At 40.0% G+C, this 16211-nt stretch overlaps 1 protein-coding gene across 1 annotated transcript; it reads right to left on the bottom strand.

The window, feature by feature from the left end:
- Nucleotides 1-2471: 2471 nt before the first annotated feature.
- Nucleotides 2472-11999, bottom strand: tbx18 (T-box transcription factor 18). Its single transcript, XM_030127882.1, has 8 exons — nucleotides 11561-11999; nucleotides 10067-10232; nucleotides 9633-9734; nucleotides 7918-8089; nucleotides 7385-7552; nucleotides 6561-6625; nucleotides 5089-5183; nucleotides 2472-4346 (listed from the first exon to the last, which is right to left on the bottom strand). Exons 1-8 carry the CDS (start codon nucleotides 11793-11795, stop codon nucleotides 3808-3810), a joined length of 1542 nt encoding a protein of 513 aa, XP_029983742.1. The 5' UTR covers nucleotides 11796-11999; the 3' UTR covers nucleotides 2472-3807.
- Nucleotides 12000-16211: the final 4212 nt, after the last annotated feature.

The raw sequence follows: 16211 nt of genomic DNA, 5'->3' as shown, positions 1-16211 counted from the left end.
GGACGTCATGGTGCTGTTCCATCAAAACACGCGATAAAATGTTGGATTAATAACTTTGAAGAGACTGGATCTGCCCTAAAGAAGAAATCAACAGGACGACCAAGAAGTGCTCATACTCCACAGAACATTGATGTTGTACGCAAGTCTGTCTTACGGAGCCCACGGCGTTCAATTTGTAAGCAAGCAGCTGTGGAGAACAGAGAATTCAGGATGAAATTCACAGTATCCCAGCTGAGATGTTGCAGCGGTCAATGAGGAATCTCAACAGCAGATTTCAAGAATGCATTTGTACAGGAGGACACCATCTACAGGAAGTTATTTTTTAAAAAATGAAAATTCCATCATTGTTTCTTAAATGACATGTTTTAAGGTTTCAGTTAGTTTTTTTTTTGACAAAAATGGCCACTCATTTGAACCCCAAAGTAAATTTTAGCCGAAATCCAACCAGATATCCTCTTTATCCATCTTGCTTTTCATGCACGTTTTATTCCTTAATCTATTTTGAAGCATATCATTTTAGAAGCTGCTAAATATGTCTTATGGAGGGAATGCAGTCATTAAAGCTCTTGCAAATCTTGAACATGCACCAACACACCATCACACACACACACACACACACACACACACACACACATACACATACACACATGCACACACACATTTTGCTCTCCCTCCTCCCTAATCTGTCCTCCTCCTCTGGGCAGATAGCGTGACAGATCTGTCACATCGGCACCTGGTCGTACACAAGTGTTAATGTCCCCACCCCAGCTGAGAATCACTAGACCCCCTTACGCCATGCAGGAGAGGGTGTGTGTGTCCTGTGTGTGTGTAGTGCATCTGCAGTGTATTCCAGAACTGCTTTGTGTGTATTAGTTTGTAAAGCAGCCTACTTTTTTTTTTTTTGTCAAAGTGTGAAATGGAATCAAAAGGAAGTATGTATGAATATGATCATTTCTGTGTTTGGTGTGTGTGTGTGTGTGTGTGTGTGCAGTAGGGATGCATCAGGCAGGGGGCCCGTCTCCTGTCACTCAGAAACAACAAGCCAATCATTCCTGGGTTCTAAAATAAGCTCTCCTCCCCCCTTCCGTCCTCTTCCCCCTCACATATGCTCCTCTCGTCAGCACCTCTCACCTTCAGAGTGACAGGAGACAACTGAGAAGGCCCAAGGAGCTGAGGAGGAAACGGGTGACAGCGGCAGAGAGGCAGCAACACTATGGATAAAATAACCAGAGAAAGGTGAAAATCATAAAACTGAATCAACAGGTCTGGCTGAAAGTGAAGAGCAGGAAGTTACTCTACCATACTGAACACATCAGACCCTAATCTTATATAGTTTGAGTTATATTTTATTTTTTATTAACACAAATTCAAAATGGCCATGTTACACTGCAAAAGTCAAAATCTTACCAAGTGTATTTTTCTCATTTCTAGTCCAAATATCTCATCACACTTAAAATAAGACAATCACCTAAAGAGTAACTTGTGAGATGTAAGAACTTATTTTTAGACAATAGATCTTGAAAATCTTATTTCAAGAAATCTTACCAAGATAATTAGCACTTGTTCCGTTGGCATATTTTTTGCTTAATTCAAGATTTTTTTTGCTTAATTCAAGCAAAAAAAAAAAAAAAATCAGCCAACGAAGCAAGTGAAAACTATCTTGGTACGATTTCTTGAGATTAGATTTTCAAGATCTACTGTCTAAAAATAAGTTCTTATATCTCACTTACAAGTTACTCTGTAGGTGATTCTGTCTTATTTTAAGTGTAATAAGATATTTTGACTAGAAATGAGAAAAATACATTTGGTAAGATTTTAATTTTTACAGCGTATCAATAAAGAAGCAAGGGTAAACTGTAATATTAGTTTTATGATAAAAGTGAAAGATTCACTTTTAAGTTCCCTCAGACTGAATTGTGTTCTGCTCTTTTATCTTTATTTAGCTTTACTGTGAACAAATGTTACTAGTAGTAGCTGTTAACAAGAGGAAGCTCTTATCTCTACTCTATTTAAAGGTTAAAACGCTTTAAGAGTGACAAACTATTTTTAACGGGCCCGTACTTTGTCTTTTGTTGCCGTCGACGTCAAAGTCAAAATTACAATACTTCAGTCAAGATGAAGAGCGGTCGGTCATAGTGTTACAGTCTTGGGCTTACGCTTTCATTTTATGATGGTCAATTCTTCAGGATCTCCGTGAACTTTGAGACCGAGGGGTCACATACTCGCTGACAACCCAGCCACCTGTTACCACACACACACACTCACACACACACACATACGCAAATGTGCACCAGCTCGCACATATCTTCACCTTCACACCCCCCCATCCACATTCACCTCACGCCCTGTCTTGTGTGGCTCAGAACTCTGGGTTTTAGTTTACATCGTTATTACATTATAAAAATGACGTGATTGTGTGTGTGAGTGTGTTTCATCCGTCTGACATTGAAAGTCTATGAAACAAACCTCATCTTTTGACTGTTTTTATCACACACACAACATGCACACGGACAGAACACAGACAACGACACTTGCGAATACATGGGTGCAAATACAAATGCATTCATTTTCTTTTCACAATGAAATATTGTCATTGAGAAAACTTTGGAAAAGAATGTGTAAAGAAAATTTGAACACATACACATATAATTGCATTATTAAACCATATGAATCAGTTAAATTAGTAAGATATTGATTACGTATAAACATTGTGACATGAATAGATATATATATATTTTTTTTATTTGGCTCAAAAATGGTCACAGAACATGTTCATGTCCTTGGCCAAAGGCTGTGCTGATATAGCGCGCTTGCAAAGAAAAGCTTTTCGGTCAAGTTCAGGGTTGTGTACCTGACTCAGCCTAAAGAGCAGAAGCAGGTGCATTGGGGTTTTTAAGTGCGAAGGGTCACATAGCCCTTTATATACACATCTCTCCTCTCGTTCCTCGTCCCCCAGGCTATATACAGAGTCATCATGTGCAGTTACATCTGTGTCACACAAGGAAAGATGTACTTCAGCCTGACATCCAAGCAGCTGCATCGAGTAAACGTCTGTCAAACCAGACATAAAATACATAAATCTGTCCATTGTCCATCATTCTCCCACAGCTTTATCCTCACCAGTCCTTTATTAACACCAAGATATCTCTCATGGGTTCTTATGGCTATGATGTCATCATGTTAAAATGCAACAGGCTCCTGATAAAAAGTATGTCAGATTTTTTTTTTTAAGTCTTAGGCGATGGAGGAGGCCCTGCCTGTAGTGCATATCACTAAATGATTACGAAAACATGTCTAGGTATGTGATGAGAAGTAACAAATTTAGCTCAGTGAATTTACCCAATATGTTCTGTACCAACAAACTCACAAAAGCACCGAGTGACTCCGTCCACAAGGCAAGGTCATGGAGGCGATGTAGAAATCTGTACCCAGATTGAAGTGCTTGCTCTGAGTGTCTGGGCCAGCCCAGTCTCTGCCCAGTCCATAATCATTTCCAGTTCAACCACTCGCTTGTCCCTTATCCAAACCTGCAAGACGTTTCTCCCTTTAGTGACCACTGACGCTGCACATTCACGTCCTAGAGAACATACTTGAAAGATATCAACTTAACATCATTCCCTTCTGTCCAAAGAGCTGTGACACAATCTTTTTGCTCACACAAGCTTGATATGTCACTGGCCTCTGCTTGTCCACAGTTCAACTAGATGCCTGTTCAGCACATGGATGATTAATTCGTAGAACATTCTGAACCGACATAACAATTCCAGAGTGTTGTTTTGTTTTCCTGACAACCTTAGATGTCTGGATTCAGCCCATGTGGGCGGTGACCTGTGAGGCCCCTCCCCCCGGCTGGCTACCGGCCAGTCCTAAAGTCCGAGAGTCAAACAAGAATCCCTGCTGTCCTCCACTGAGCACACCGATACTGTCTGTTAGAGTCCCGCTAGGAGCCGAGCCAAGGAAGGGACTCTGATTGGCAGTGGCAGCGGCGGCCATTTTATCGGGACTGGCAGCGAGGCGTGGTGATGGAGGGAATGTGTAGCCGTACAGACTGTAAGGCGGCGTGTGGAGGCGGAGGCTGGCGTAACTTTGTGAGGAGGGGTTGGACAGATAGCCAAGCTGAGAAGTAGGCAGAGGCAGGGAACAGAATCCTTCCCCGTCATATGCAGAAGGACCTCTCGGAGAAGGAAATGGCTCTGAAGCGTTGCTATAGCGATGGAGGGGGTGTGCAGGTCGGCTGCATGTGTAGTCAGGGGGGCTCAGAGGACACATCTGGAAAGGTGAAGAGCAGGGGGATGTAGAAAGCAGGTGAGATGACGCTCCAACAGCTCCATGAGCTCCTGGTACTCCTACGGAAACAAAGGCAGAAGAACAGAAACATAAACACTTGCACTCATTAAACACAAGCAAATATAGAAATGGTCTAGTGAATAGTACCTGTACCATGTACTTTGGCAGTTTTTATGCCAAAAAGTAAACTTGTTTTAATAAAAGGGATAAAAGACTAAAGCCATGTTTCCATCCAAGGTCCTGGGAACTTTTATCCCGGAGCTCTACACCCTGGAACTACACTGATTCCTCAGATTATCATTGGTTTTATGAATGAAAACCACAAGCGAAAGAATCATTAAGATTAGACAAAATAGACTTACTTCAGCTATACAACAAATATTTATAAAACAGGCCCATTTTTCACATTCTTTCTTCTATAACACAGAAGAAATGTGTCAAAGCATAATGAAAAAGTACAAACAGCTACTCATTTGTTTCGTAATGGTAGCTGGAATAACATTAAACAGTTGCTGGTCAGTCAAACTCAGCCCTGTAAGTCCCACACACAGGTCCACAACTAGAAGGTCTCTGAGCAGGGACATTTTTTGGAGGCCAAACAAAGTCTCTTGAATAAGAGATAGACTCATTAGTTCCTGCAGAGGTTCCAGTCCCAAAACATGACTTAATATGTATTATTTTTAGTTCCGTCTGTTTTTGAATAACATTATCCAACTGATGTAGGGATACGAGATAAGAAAGCCAACCTCCTGTTATTTTAGAAGGTAACGGCACATGAGTTATTTTTAGGCTGATAACTACCTTGCTTGGCCATTCCAGGGATGTCCTCAAATGTGAGCGTTCGCAGAGATGGACGCCAGAATGCGTAGGACTCCACCAAAGCCTCCAGACCCATCCTGTAAAACACAGAACCGTGAATTTAAACATATTAACACACCAGCACTGATAACACACACTGACCACTGTGGAAATGATCGCACAGTCCCTCACAGCTCAACTCTGTGGCCGTGGACTGCAGCTGCCGCGCCACTCTTTCCCATCATGCCTCACTGGGCCATACATTATGCCAACCACCTGGTGGCCATCTTAGTTGGCAGTGGGGCCTCTCTCTCACCATCTCCATGGAGACCACAGGTAATGAGGGGCATAAACGGCATGTTGCGATTGGCTGCTGCCAGCCGGGTGCTCAAAGGTAATTGCTTTCACACGGCTTTTACGGGCGAATCAGAACGAAGGAGCAGGAAGCCACAGCAAGGATTTATGAGGTGGGACTCCCCTTCCCCCCAATCTGCGTCTCCCTCCTCCTCTAGGTGGGGCAGAGGGTTGCTGTGATGGGGTAATGCAAGTGCTCTGTTACCCCTCGTTAGCGTGAGGATAAAAGTCCTCCCCCCCGCGGGGTTGTAGCCACGGTGATAATTTAGACAAGCTGCCCGGAGCGGTTGTGTGCGCTCCAAAGCAGCCTATCAGAGCAGAAGTTTATTTAGCAAACTGCTTAACTCTTCCTGTAATATTTAAGGGGAGTTTTTCGGCCTTCCTGGGTTTAAGTTTTATAGGGTCAGCTGTCAGGCTCCCTCGCTTATCCAGTTTGCCTTTCTATACTTTCCTCCCTCTCAAATTTTCTGTCTCACACTTTCCTTCTCCTTCTCCTTCTCCTGCCCCCCTCTCTTTCCCCCCTCCTCTCTAATGATTTCTGTGAGGCCTCAGGGGAGTGGCTGTTTGGAGACTGTTGGAGTTTTACTGCAGTGTTGTTTTAATGCTGTGTTTATATATGTTTAGAAATGTGTTTATACAGATTTTCTTCATGACAGTCTTGAATTTTATTGTTTTGCTGTTGATGTTTATGTTCCCGAGGCTGGCTGGAATCTGACGCTCCATTTAGGTTTGTAGCTTTAGGTTTGCGATGTTTTCCCTCTCAAAACATGCGCCTGTAACTGTGCAATCATATGAATTAATGTGCCTTTAAAGTCAGCTCATTTAAATAGACATTCAGCGCTAATTAACATTGCGAAACCGTTATAATAAGCACCACAATTGTTCAGTTCAGTCAATTTCTTTTCTTCCATTAAGGACGGATTTAATAGGAGGCTGTTGCACATTTTCCGTTAGGGAAAGAAAAAAAATAAATAAATACATAGCTTTGCTCCCCATAAAATCAGACTGAAATAGCTGCGACACAAACCACAACCAAGCCAGAATATAGTGCAGTCATGCATCCCACATTACCCCTAATGCACTAGATAATGTGAAAATCTCTGTGGTTAAAGTGAACTCACCGGTTTCTGCCAGAGTCTCTGAAGCCTTTGGCAAATGGGTTTCTGTCAATTTTCAACCTTGTAATCTGAAAAGCGAAAGAAGACTTTAATTATTTCCAAAAACGCACTTATTACAAAGTCCATGATAACCTTGTCCTGGAAGATTTTCTCTCCATCCAGATTTTTTTTTTTTCTTAGTAATCTTCTCAGGTCCAGAAATAAATCCACTAATGAACATTTGCTTAATGGGCCAGTTATTCCATTTGCATTGAATCTAAGTATATGCATGTGCTTGCATATTTCCACGCACATGTGATTATTATTTTTTTTTTGTTGCGTGCATGCACTCTCTGCTTGTTCGTCGCTCATCTGTGGGGCTGCCACAGGGCTGCCTATGCTGCGAGTGGTGTTTAAAGCCCAACTCTATGACCCGAATCTAAAGGGACTTTTATAGGCAATGCCACCACCATGTTCTGACATCAACCATCATGCACTGTGGGCCAGCTAACCGAGCTAACATCTGACTTCAAAGCTCACAGTGACTGGTCCAACACACAAAAAACAGCAGCTTCTACTCATTTGACTTCAGTTAGAATATGAGGGACTCGAGTAGTGTATATAAAATCCACTCAAACACAAAGTCATATTAGAAAAAAACATGAAAAATTCAAATCATAAATGGCTTTACTATCATCTATGTACTGGAGCTTCACTGGTTTCTGAAGTCAACAGGGCAATATAACACTTGCATGCAGAGAATGTGTTTCCTGGCCACGGTGGCTGCTTCAGTTTTATTTATCTGGGTTAAAGAGCAATTGCATTTGTGCAGAGGTTTGCCGTTTTACCTGTTGGTTCTGATAGGCTGTAACAGTGGTGAACACAGTCTCGGGGAAGGAGAAGGTCCTGGTACCCTCTCCGGCAGGGACGGCTCTAACAGGGGATAACTCTTCTCCACACTCTTTACGGATTACATGGACCCGGGGCTGATACTTGTGCATGGAGTGAAGAATGATCTGAACAGAGAGGGGGAAAGGGCTTGAATTACACAAGAGCAATTAGATGTAATTTGTGGCTGTTAAACAAAACAATGGGAGAAAAACACACACAAAAGCAGAAAATGCAAAATATGTCACAATAATCTCCACTGAAAGGGGCAGTTTATGTTAGAAATATAAATTATAAAGTGCCAATATTTGCACACAAAAAAACAAACAAACACTTGCACACAGTCTAGTAGGTTATTATAAAAGCAGAAAACTATATTATTTGGTAATGGTCATTAAAGGGTAAAAGAAAACCCACAATAAAGTGCACACACTCATCTGAATCCATCAGTTAACAAAACCATCATCATGTTTTTACTATATATGAAACTTACATGTCCCTGATCGTCCATCTCGTTGTTGGTCAGTTTGAGTTTGTCAAAGCTGACCACTTGGCGCATCCACGTCTCTCCTGAAGCTGGGGAGTCTGGGTGGATGTACACTCTGGGGGGCACAGGGGAGTCTGCGTTGCCCGCTACCATCCACTTGGAGCTGTGGTACACGTACCTTCACAATGCACACACCAGTTGTCACAATATTGCATGTTTTTTTTCTTTTCTTTTCCTTTGCATGTTTTTAATTAACCCTTTCATGCATAGTGGTCACTACAGTGGACACTTACTCTACAGCTTTACTCTTGTATATTCATGGGTTTTGTTGTTTTAGTTCCATATCAACCAACACAGTGGACACTTATACATCATCTCATAAACTGTAATTCATACCATTATTGTAACTTTGCTGTTCTTGAGTGGAAATCAATTGTTAATATTATTTTTTTTGCATATTATCTCCATGAAGTGAGTAATAACTAGTATTAGAATATGTTAAAATGTGAGAAAACATCAGATTAGCTGCATTAAACATGGTTTCATTTCGCTGTTTTCATATCACTATATGATATTGGGTTTTAAATACATGTTTCTTTGCTTCAAGAATAAAATTCAGGGTGTAGCTGAGTGGACATTTTTGTAACTCCATGAAAAACAAAAAAATTCAATCACATTGTTTTTTTTTTCATGCCTAAAGAGGAATAAAAACACTCAGGAAAAAAAAAAAATCTTGATTAAGGTTCTCATAATTCATGCATGAAAGGGTTAAATGAGCGTAAAAGTGCGAGGAATTCAATATGGTGGCCTTTTGAGGATTAGAATCTGATAAATGCAGATTAATTCAAATACTTAAGAAAAAAAAATGAGACGTTTTCCAAGATGATTGTAGACTAGTATTTGTAATAATGAAATAACATGAATATATCTTATAATTTTAGACTGTATTTGTGTGATGCGTAAAAGTAAAGCAGAACAGTCCTAATAAATTCCTTTTGTTAAATGTTTGTCGGGAATAAAAACTTCTTTTTTCGCAGTGCGTCGTTGTTCGCACCTGGCACATTTGCGCAAAATTTGGATACCACGCTGCACATGCCATGTTTTTACCAGACTGACCGAATAATATGTCGTGGATATCACTCATTACTCCCTCGCACCGCTAAAAATGAGTTCGCATATAAACAGGTTTTGTAAGTTCCAAATAACAGGCCTGGTGTGGAGCACGCAAAGTCTTGGCTGCTTTTTTGACGCCCTCCACGTTGTTTTCTTCTGCATCATAACGACATTTGTTGGTTTGACCCTCTCGGGTGGAGAGGTTAGGCATCCAAAAGGCCTTTTCCAAAAGGGACGACAAAACCGCCGTGACAAAACACCCGTGCCAAGCGCCATTTGTGGAGACAAGAGCTGCGATTTGCACAATTGAAAAATCTTGGGTTGTCCTGATCACAGTGCGTATTGCAGTCTAATTTAAGACTACATACTACATGCAACGCTCCCAGTTCTACCGGGCATGCGCGTAAGGTTATAGGCCGCTGATAAAAATCTCTGTCCTACTCCTAACACCACTCTACATGTTATTTTTCTTTATCCATTTCCATTACAGTATTACAAAAGGTCATAAAAACATCACACTGACATGCTTTGGGAGTGTGGATATGTGTGTGTGTGTGTGTGTGCGTGTGTGTGTGTGTGTGTACATGCGTAAAGGTGCGCGCTCTTACCTATATCGTTTATTGTCCACAGGGATTATATCCATGGCAATGTAATACTGCTGATGTGGGTCCAAGCCTGTAATTTTCACACGCATAGCAGGGAACATCCGCCTGACAGGAAAACCAAATAAATCATCTGCATTGGAGATTTCAACTAACCTATAGGCTCCAAGATTTACAGCAGCAATAAACCATTCCATATAATAATAATAATAATAATAATAATAATAATAATAATAATAATAATAATAATAATTGATAATATAGTTACAATATAATTTATTCTTATTGAAACAGTTCATTATATATATATATATATATATATATATATATATATATATATATATATATATATATATATATATATGATATATTTAATGTTTTATAGAGATAACTCCATAGCTGTGTATTTTTATTTTCTTTGTTCCAAATTATTATCCTACCGTCCAGCTTTGGTGATGATCATTTCCGTGCCGATCTCGTGGAACCGTTTCCACAGGTCTGATCCCTGCAGGTCCACGCGGGTCTCCTCTCCGGTCCCCGTTACAGGAGGCACGGTGCACACGGCGGCGGGCTGCGGACTCTCCAGAAGCGCGTCCTCACTTTCCGCTGCACCGGAAAGAAACAAAACTGACGTTATACCCTCTTACAAAATGTTTACATGTCCGATCATTTGTTCACCTTGACTCACGGGGAGGGAAAAGTCCTGGAGACCAGCAAGAAATTATTTACTTGGATAATAAATCCAGCCTTTATTTATGACAATAACTGAATTAAATGGCTTAAACTGACATGATCACCACTAAAAAATTAAGTCAAACATACTAAATAATTTCCTCTTATATAATCTAGTATATACGTGTCTCTTTATGTAATTATCTTATATAAATGTATATTATAACCCATTATTTAAATAGTTTCGATGCATTGCATTGACTTATAAAAATCTATTATTTCTTAACATAAATAAGTTGAAATCTTGTGGACTGTAAACATTTAACATAATAGCTCAGACTGAAACACTGCACTCCAAAAATGCAGGCCTGCAATAATTTTACAATAGGCTTTTTATCAGATAAAGTCCATTTTCTGGGCCTCCCCCCTTTTACTAAACACACATTTAACAGCCATTGTATAGTCTTACTACTTTTCACGGACTACTTTTCTGCATACTTTATTTTAAGGATATGTTAGGAGAAGCCATAATCGTAGTGTTTATGTGTCTCACCGCTGTTGTTATTTGTGCCATTCAACACAGGCCTGGCCAAGTAGTGGAAATTTATGGACATTAGACGTGGGCCTAACAAGCCAAACTAACACAAAGACAAATCCTGCAGCCAAGTGCCTTCCAAACTTGCAGCAGAGTTCAGTCGTAATTTGTCAGGAGCAGGCGGTTTGTGCTTAGACTGCAGAGCTCGCATCCATCCTCGCCGTGGCAGTTGGCTTTATACGCTGCTAATTGGCGTGTTTATGATTGCAACACAACCCATAAAGCGTCTCACATTAGTCACACTCACACCATTTATATTTACTAGAACAGAGCTGAGATATGATATCACATTTCCACTGTGTTAGCTCTGACCAAGGCCCATCATTGTTTGGCATTATGTGCATTTTTTTTTTTTTTTTTTTTTTTTTTTTTTTATCTTTTAAAATATTTTTTTTTTAATTTTAATTATTATTTTGGCACTGAACAGTGATTCAGCAGAGAACGTATTTTTCCTTTTTAAAAAATAAAGTTAGTCAGTGGGCAGTAAGAATATTTAGTCTTTCCCCTAAAATACTGTTGTAAATGTGCAGCTTATATGACCTAATATAAAATGCATTATTATTTTGAGTAGCAGGAAAAAGCTTTGAGGATATTTGATAAATACGTCTTGTTTTGATATGATCATAAAATACGCATTCTTATTGTTATTATCCTTTGGGTGACTTACGTGATCCGTCACTGCCACACTCCGCCTCGCTGCCCCGGTCACTGGTGCACGCTCTGCCGGCCCGTGGACCCGGGCTCCCGCTTACATCAGAGACGTCAGTCCCGTCCTCGTACCCGGGGGACGCAGCATCCTCTCCGTTTGTCCTGCGTCTTTTTTCCGCCCCGATCAGCGCTTCCACAGAGAATGCGTGCGCCTTTACGCTCAGCGCGCACGGGGAGCGCCGCTTCTCTGCCATGTCTGCGGGTGTCCGCACAGAGGAGCAGGCGGCCTAGCGGTTTACAAGGAGCGGCAAAAGTTCTAAACACAGGCTGGAGCAAAAACAAGTGAATCCACAATGGAGGTCCCGTGAGTCTCCGTCCTGAAGACGGACAGCAGAAGAGAAAGAAAGAGAGAGAGAAACACAGAACGAGAGAGAGACAGACAGACAGAAGTCAGGACGGGCTGCACTAACCTCTCCGTTATCCGTGCGCTCCGCGCTGACTTTTGGAGAGTGTCAACAACCGGAGCTGAGAGGAGAGCCGGAGAGGCCCGTCAATCACGACACACACCGACCAATCACGAGTGATCACAGCCCCCCGGAACTTTTCCCTTGTCCCGCCTGCTGTGGGCCGCTCGTGCCGCCTTATGTGGTCAAAGTGGAGCTGGTGAATGAAGCCCGTCTAGAGCCGAAGGAGCGCAAAGAGCGTCTCTGAGGCATTGTGCGCATTTTCACACACTGGCCCGAGATGCTTTGTGTATCTGGTCATTAGTGCCTCCTGCACGGGGCCACAGTGTGGGCTCCATCCTGGAAATAAACCTTTTCTAAAAGTCTGGAATCAGAGCGCATAAGAGTTTTTATGAACATTTGTACGCATGTGTCCGTCTTAAGTACACTGGACAGACTGTTGGTGTATTCACCAGCAGAAGAAGGATGGTCACACTTAGATGAGCCTTATCAGCTGTCTTAAAGTGACCATCAGTTTGCTCCATTCAGCTGGAAGCCTCCAACAAATGTTGACCTTTTCTTTATTTTGAAATGTCTGTGGAAACAGAACTGAGATTTGCACAAATGCATTTACAGTCTGTACCTGTGTCTCATCAGACTGAACAAAGAAATACTAGGAATACTGCGCAGTTTGACATTAGTGGATGTACTTATAACCCTACCAACAATGTGAGTTAACGGTTCTTGTGTAACAGATCTTCAGGATGTTCAGTGAGGACCTGTCGTAGTCGAATAGAGCCAGAATTAATCGAAATCACCGACTTACTCAAATATACTAAATACATAGGTCAGGAACATGAGCCTAAAGGAAATAAAAATCTTTCACACCTTATTGGTAAATAATAGGCTTTTTATGTCTGGATTTATACATGCCAGTTTTACTTTCCATCATTTCAGATCTGTGTTCTGACAGATGAGTGCGTCCTCAGCTTTCTGTCTGCGCGCGCTGTGAAATAGTCCGTGACACTGTAAAGATCGGGTACATGTGGGTGCGCGTGCACGTGGACTACCCCAAGGATGGACACAAACGGCCTATAAATAAACGAAGCTGCGACGTAGGGCGTGAGTGAGTGCGCGTTTCTTCCTCTAATCTTCGTGGCCTCGTTGTGACCCGTTCAAGGCCTACATAACGCACCGCCGTAAACGCACCGCGGTGGCCCTACAACGCGTCTGAATGCGCAACTTTAATGCGCAACAATATCCGTCAAATGCGTCAACTGAACCCATTATAATGAATTACCTGGAGATTTCCTCAGGTATAAACTCATTATTTACATGAACATTTTAAACATTTTTTAATTGTTTTCTCGTTAACATGCAGATGTTCTGCAGTGGTGTAGAGATCATTCTAAATGTATAAACACACAGGCAACGGAACATCCTATTCTACTGCTATAGATTTAATGGAAAGGCTTAGAATCATAGGGGTTATTGGATTAAGAGCTATGAGTTTTGTCTCATTTTGTCTAAATTAAAAGCAATCGGCAATATTTGGCTATTTAGTGTCACTTTAACATGTTTAGTTTCAGACCATGAAAAAATCTCACAAACTACAGAAAAACAAAGTTGATGAAGTTCATCAAAAGTATAGCTTTCAATCATAACAACAGCTTCATAAATATGTATTTCATTCGTGATGATATCATAATTTAACACAGATTATTAGTCTGTGACAACATTGTAAAACTGTATTTTTTTAATATATTGTATTAGTTTATTCGTTTTAAATTACACATTTATATGAAAACCTTCAGTGAATTCGTATTATTATCTATTTAGCAAGATTAAAATAACATTTTAACATTGAAATTTTGTAGGTTATTTATTAATACTGACATATTCCTATTAAAAATAACAGGCTATTAATATTATTATTAGCAGCAGCTGCTGTAGTGTTACTATATTTTGCGTGTGATAAGATAAAACAGTTATAGTCTCTGCTATAATAAGACATTTTGTCAATAGTTAATTCTGATGATGTGTAACAGTTTGGATAAATGTTTCATAGTCAACATAACAAGAGAAAGGGAAAGCCTGGGTCCAATTTGGCCTCGCTATTATAATAATTTTATTATAATAATAATGATTGCTTCTTAACAAAGAAAACTTTTTTTTTTTTCTCGGTAAAAACGATGTGAAGTTTCAGGCAGATCCTCGGCCCATCTGCAGATAAGGCTCTTTATTTTATAAGATTATTGCAAGCTATTAGAATAATTTTGGAATAATCACATCCAGGAAAACAGCATCATCCGCTCATATTCTTAATGGCCTGTGACTCCTTATATCTGCACATTAAATGAATATCCATGACGGCTTAACATTTACAAAGAAAATCACCTCTGGACCGAATGACTGGGAAGCGTTAATGCCATGGGAATGTGGGAAACTCTCCTCTGGGCCTATAGGCGGACTTTTTTTTTTTTTTGGCTTCTTTTCATTTGCAATAAAAATAGAACTAGAAGACTTCAGTCAATGGATTCATCTCTGGCTGCTCCTCATCCACTATAATAAAGATCACTGCGTCCCAAGGATTCGAACTGAAAATTGAAATCGCAGGGTCTTTAAAAACGTTTTATATCTTACGTTTTTACTATCTTCTGGTCATCCTGTGGGATCAGATCTTTTCTTGTTGCCTTTATTTAATCCACAATGTTCTTTATCCATTACATGCGTTTTTGTGCAAGATACAAAACTAAGAAAGGACAGATTTTTAAATTTAATTATTTTCACTTATTACTGCGCCTTCTTTGCTCATTTGACGGGACAGAAATCGCTCCTTAGAACATATATATATATATATATATATATATATATATATATATATATATATATATATGTATGCAGAATCAGTCCGCTGAACTGTGAATACATTAAAAAAAAAACAAAAAAAAAACATACAGCCTAACCCCGTATGTGGAGATGAATGTTTTTGTACTTCATCGATCATCACCTTGTTAAAAAAAATCTGTGTTTAATTGCAACAGCTTACTTAATTTATCTTGTGTACTATAACTAGATATATTTTTATTACACACAACAAATAAACAACTTTCATACTCTACAAACAAATAAATACAATAAATAGGGTAAATGTTTATTATCTATGTATGTATACGTGTGTAAATGTAGGCTATATCTATATTTGGTGTCTTCTCTCACTTGTAAATATTGTAGCCATTATTTCTTTTATATTTTTTTTCTATTCTTTTTCTTCTGCACATGCTCGAAATTCTTAGGTTATTCAGTCAATCAATCAATTAATCTCAATGAGGATTTTACCTGGTTTAAATGAAGACTGTAAAATACCAACAAGTAAAGGATGATAAAGGAGCCTAAAAATCAAATGTTAAGTAACTGTGTTGAAAACTGAGGTCAGGAAAATCTATCAAATGAGGATTTGGAAATGAAAATATGCTCTCAGCGGTGGATCAGCAGGAACTTTAACTAACTTTTCATGTTGATAGACATTGTTAAGCAGAATGTGTGATTTTTTTTCAATAGCGAAAATGTCTAAAATAATGAAAAGGGTGAAAAAAACATATCCAGATCCAGACCATGTTCGAAAGGGACACAGGAAATTTGCCTGGGTAAAATTTACTCAAATTGAAGAAAATTGTACTTTACTCAGACAACATCTGGTCCCTCTGTAAAAAGAGTAGAAGTTACTCCTTGGGTAGAGCTCTCCAAACTCATAATAGAGCCAAATTTACTCTTTTTGAGGAAAATACTTTTGACTCTGGAAAAAAATGCTCAGTAATTTTTCCTGTGGACTAGCATTTGATAAAACCTAAAAACAAAATAAAAACTAGAAGCACTTGTAGAGCGCAGACCTTCACCAAGGCAGATCAGTACACCCACCCCCAATCACCACCAAAATTTTATCATTTTTTCCTTGTGCCAGTATCAACATTTCCTGAAATTTTCATCCAAATCCGTCCATAACTTTTTGAGTTATCTCACACACAGACAAACAGACAAACCAACGCCAGCAAAAACATAACCTCCTTGGCGGAGGTTAGAAAAGGTTACGTGCAGGTGAGCGTGTACCTGGTGAGTACTTCCGGCTCGTGGCAGGTCTCCTCCAATCAGAGCCATGTGTTCTTCCATCTCCACGAGTGCACGCGTGAACGTAGGCGTAGCCCACCGCGTGCTGAATAGGCTGTTTAT

Source organism: Sphaeramia orbicularis, chromosome 24 (assembly GCF_902148855.1).
Source record: "Sphaeramia orbicularis chromosome 24, fSphaOr1.1, whole genome shotgun sequence".
Classification (NCBI taxonomy): Eukaryota; Metazoa; Chordata; class Actinopteri; order Kurtiformes; family Apogonidae; genus Sphaeramia; species Sphaeramia orbicularis.
This window is presented reverse-complemented; position numbering and strand designations above follow the sequence as displayed.

Coding starts and splice junctions, on each gene's coding strand:
- tbx18 (XM_030127882.1), bottom strand. CDS start 11,795: ATGGCAGAGAAGCGGCGCTCCCCGTGCGCGCTGAGCGTAAAGGCGCAC. Junction 9,735..10,066: donor ATCATCACCAAAGCTGGACG/GTAGGATAATAA, acceptor TTTTCCTGTCAG/GCGGATGTTCCCTGCTATGC. Junction 6,626..7,384: donor CAGCCTATCAGAACCAACAG/GTAAAACGGCAA, acceptor TTCGCTTTTCAG/ATTACAAGGTTGAAAATTGA.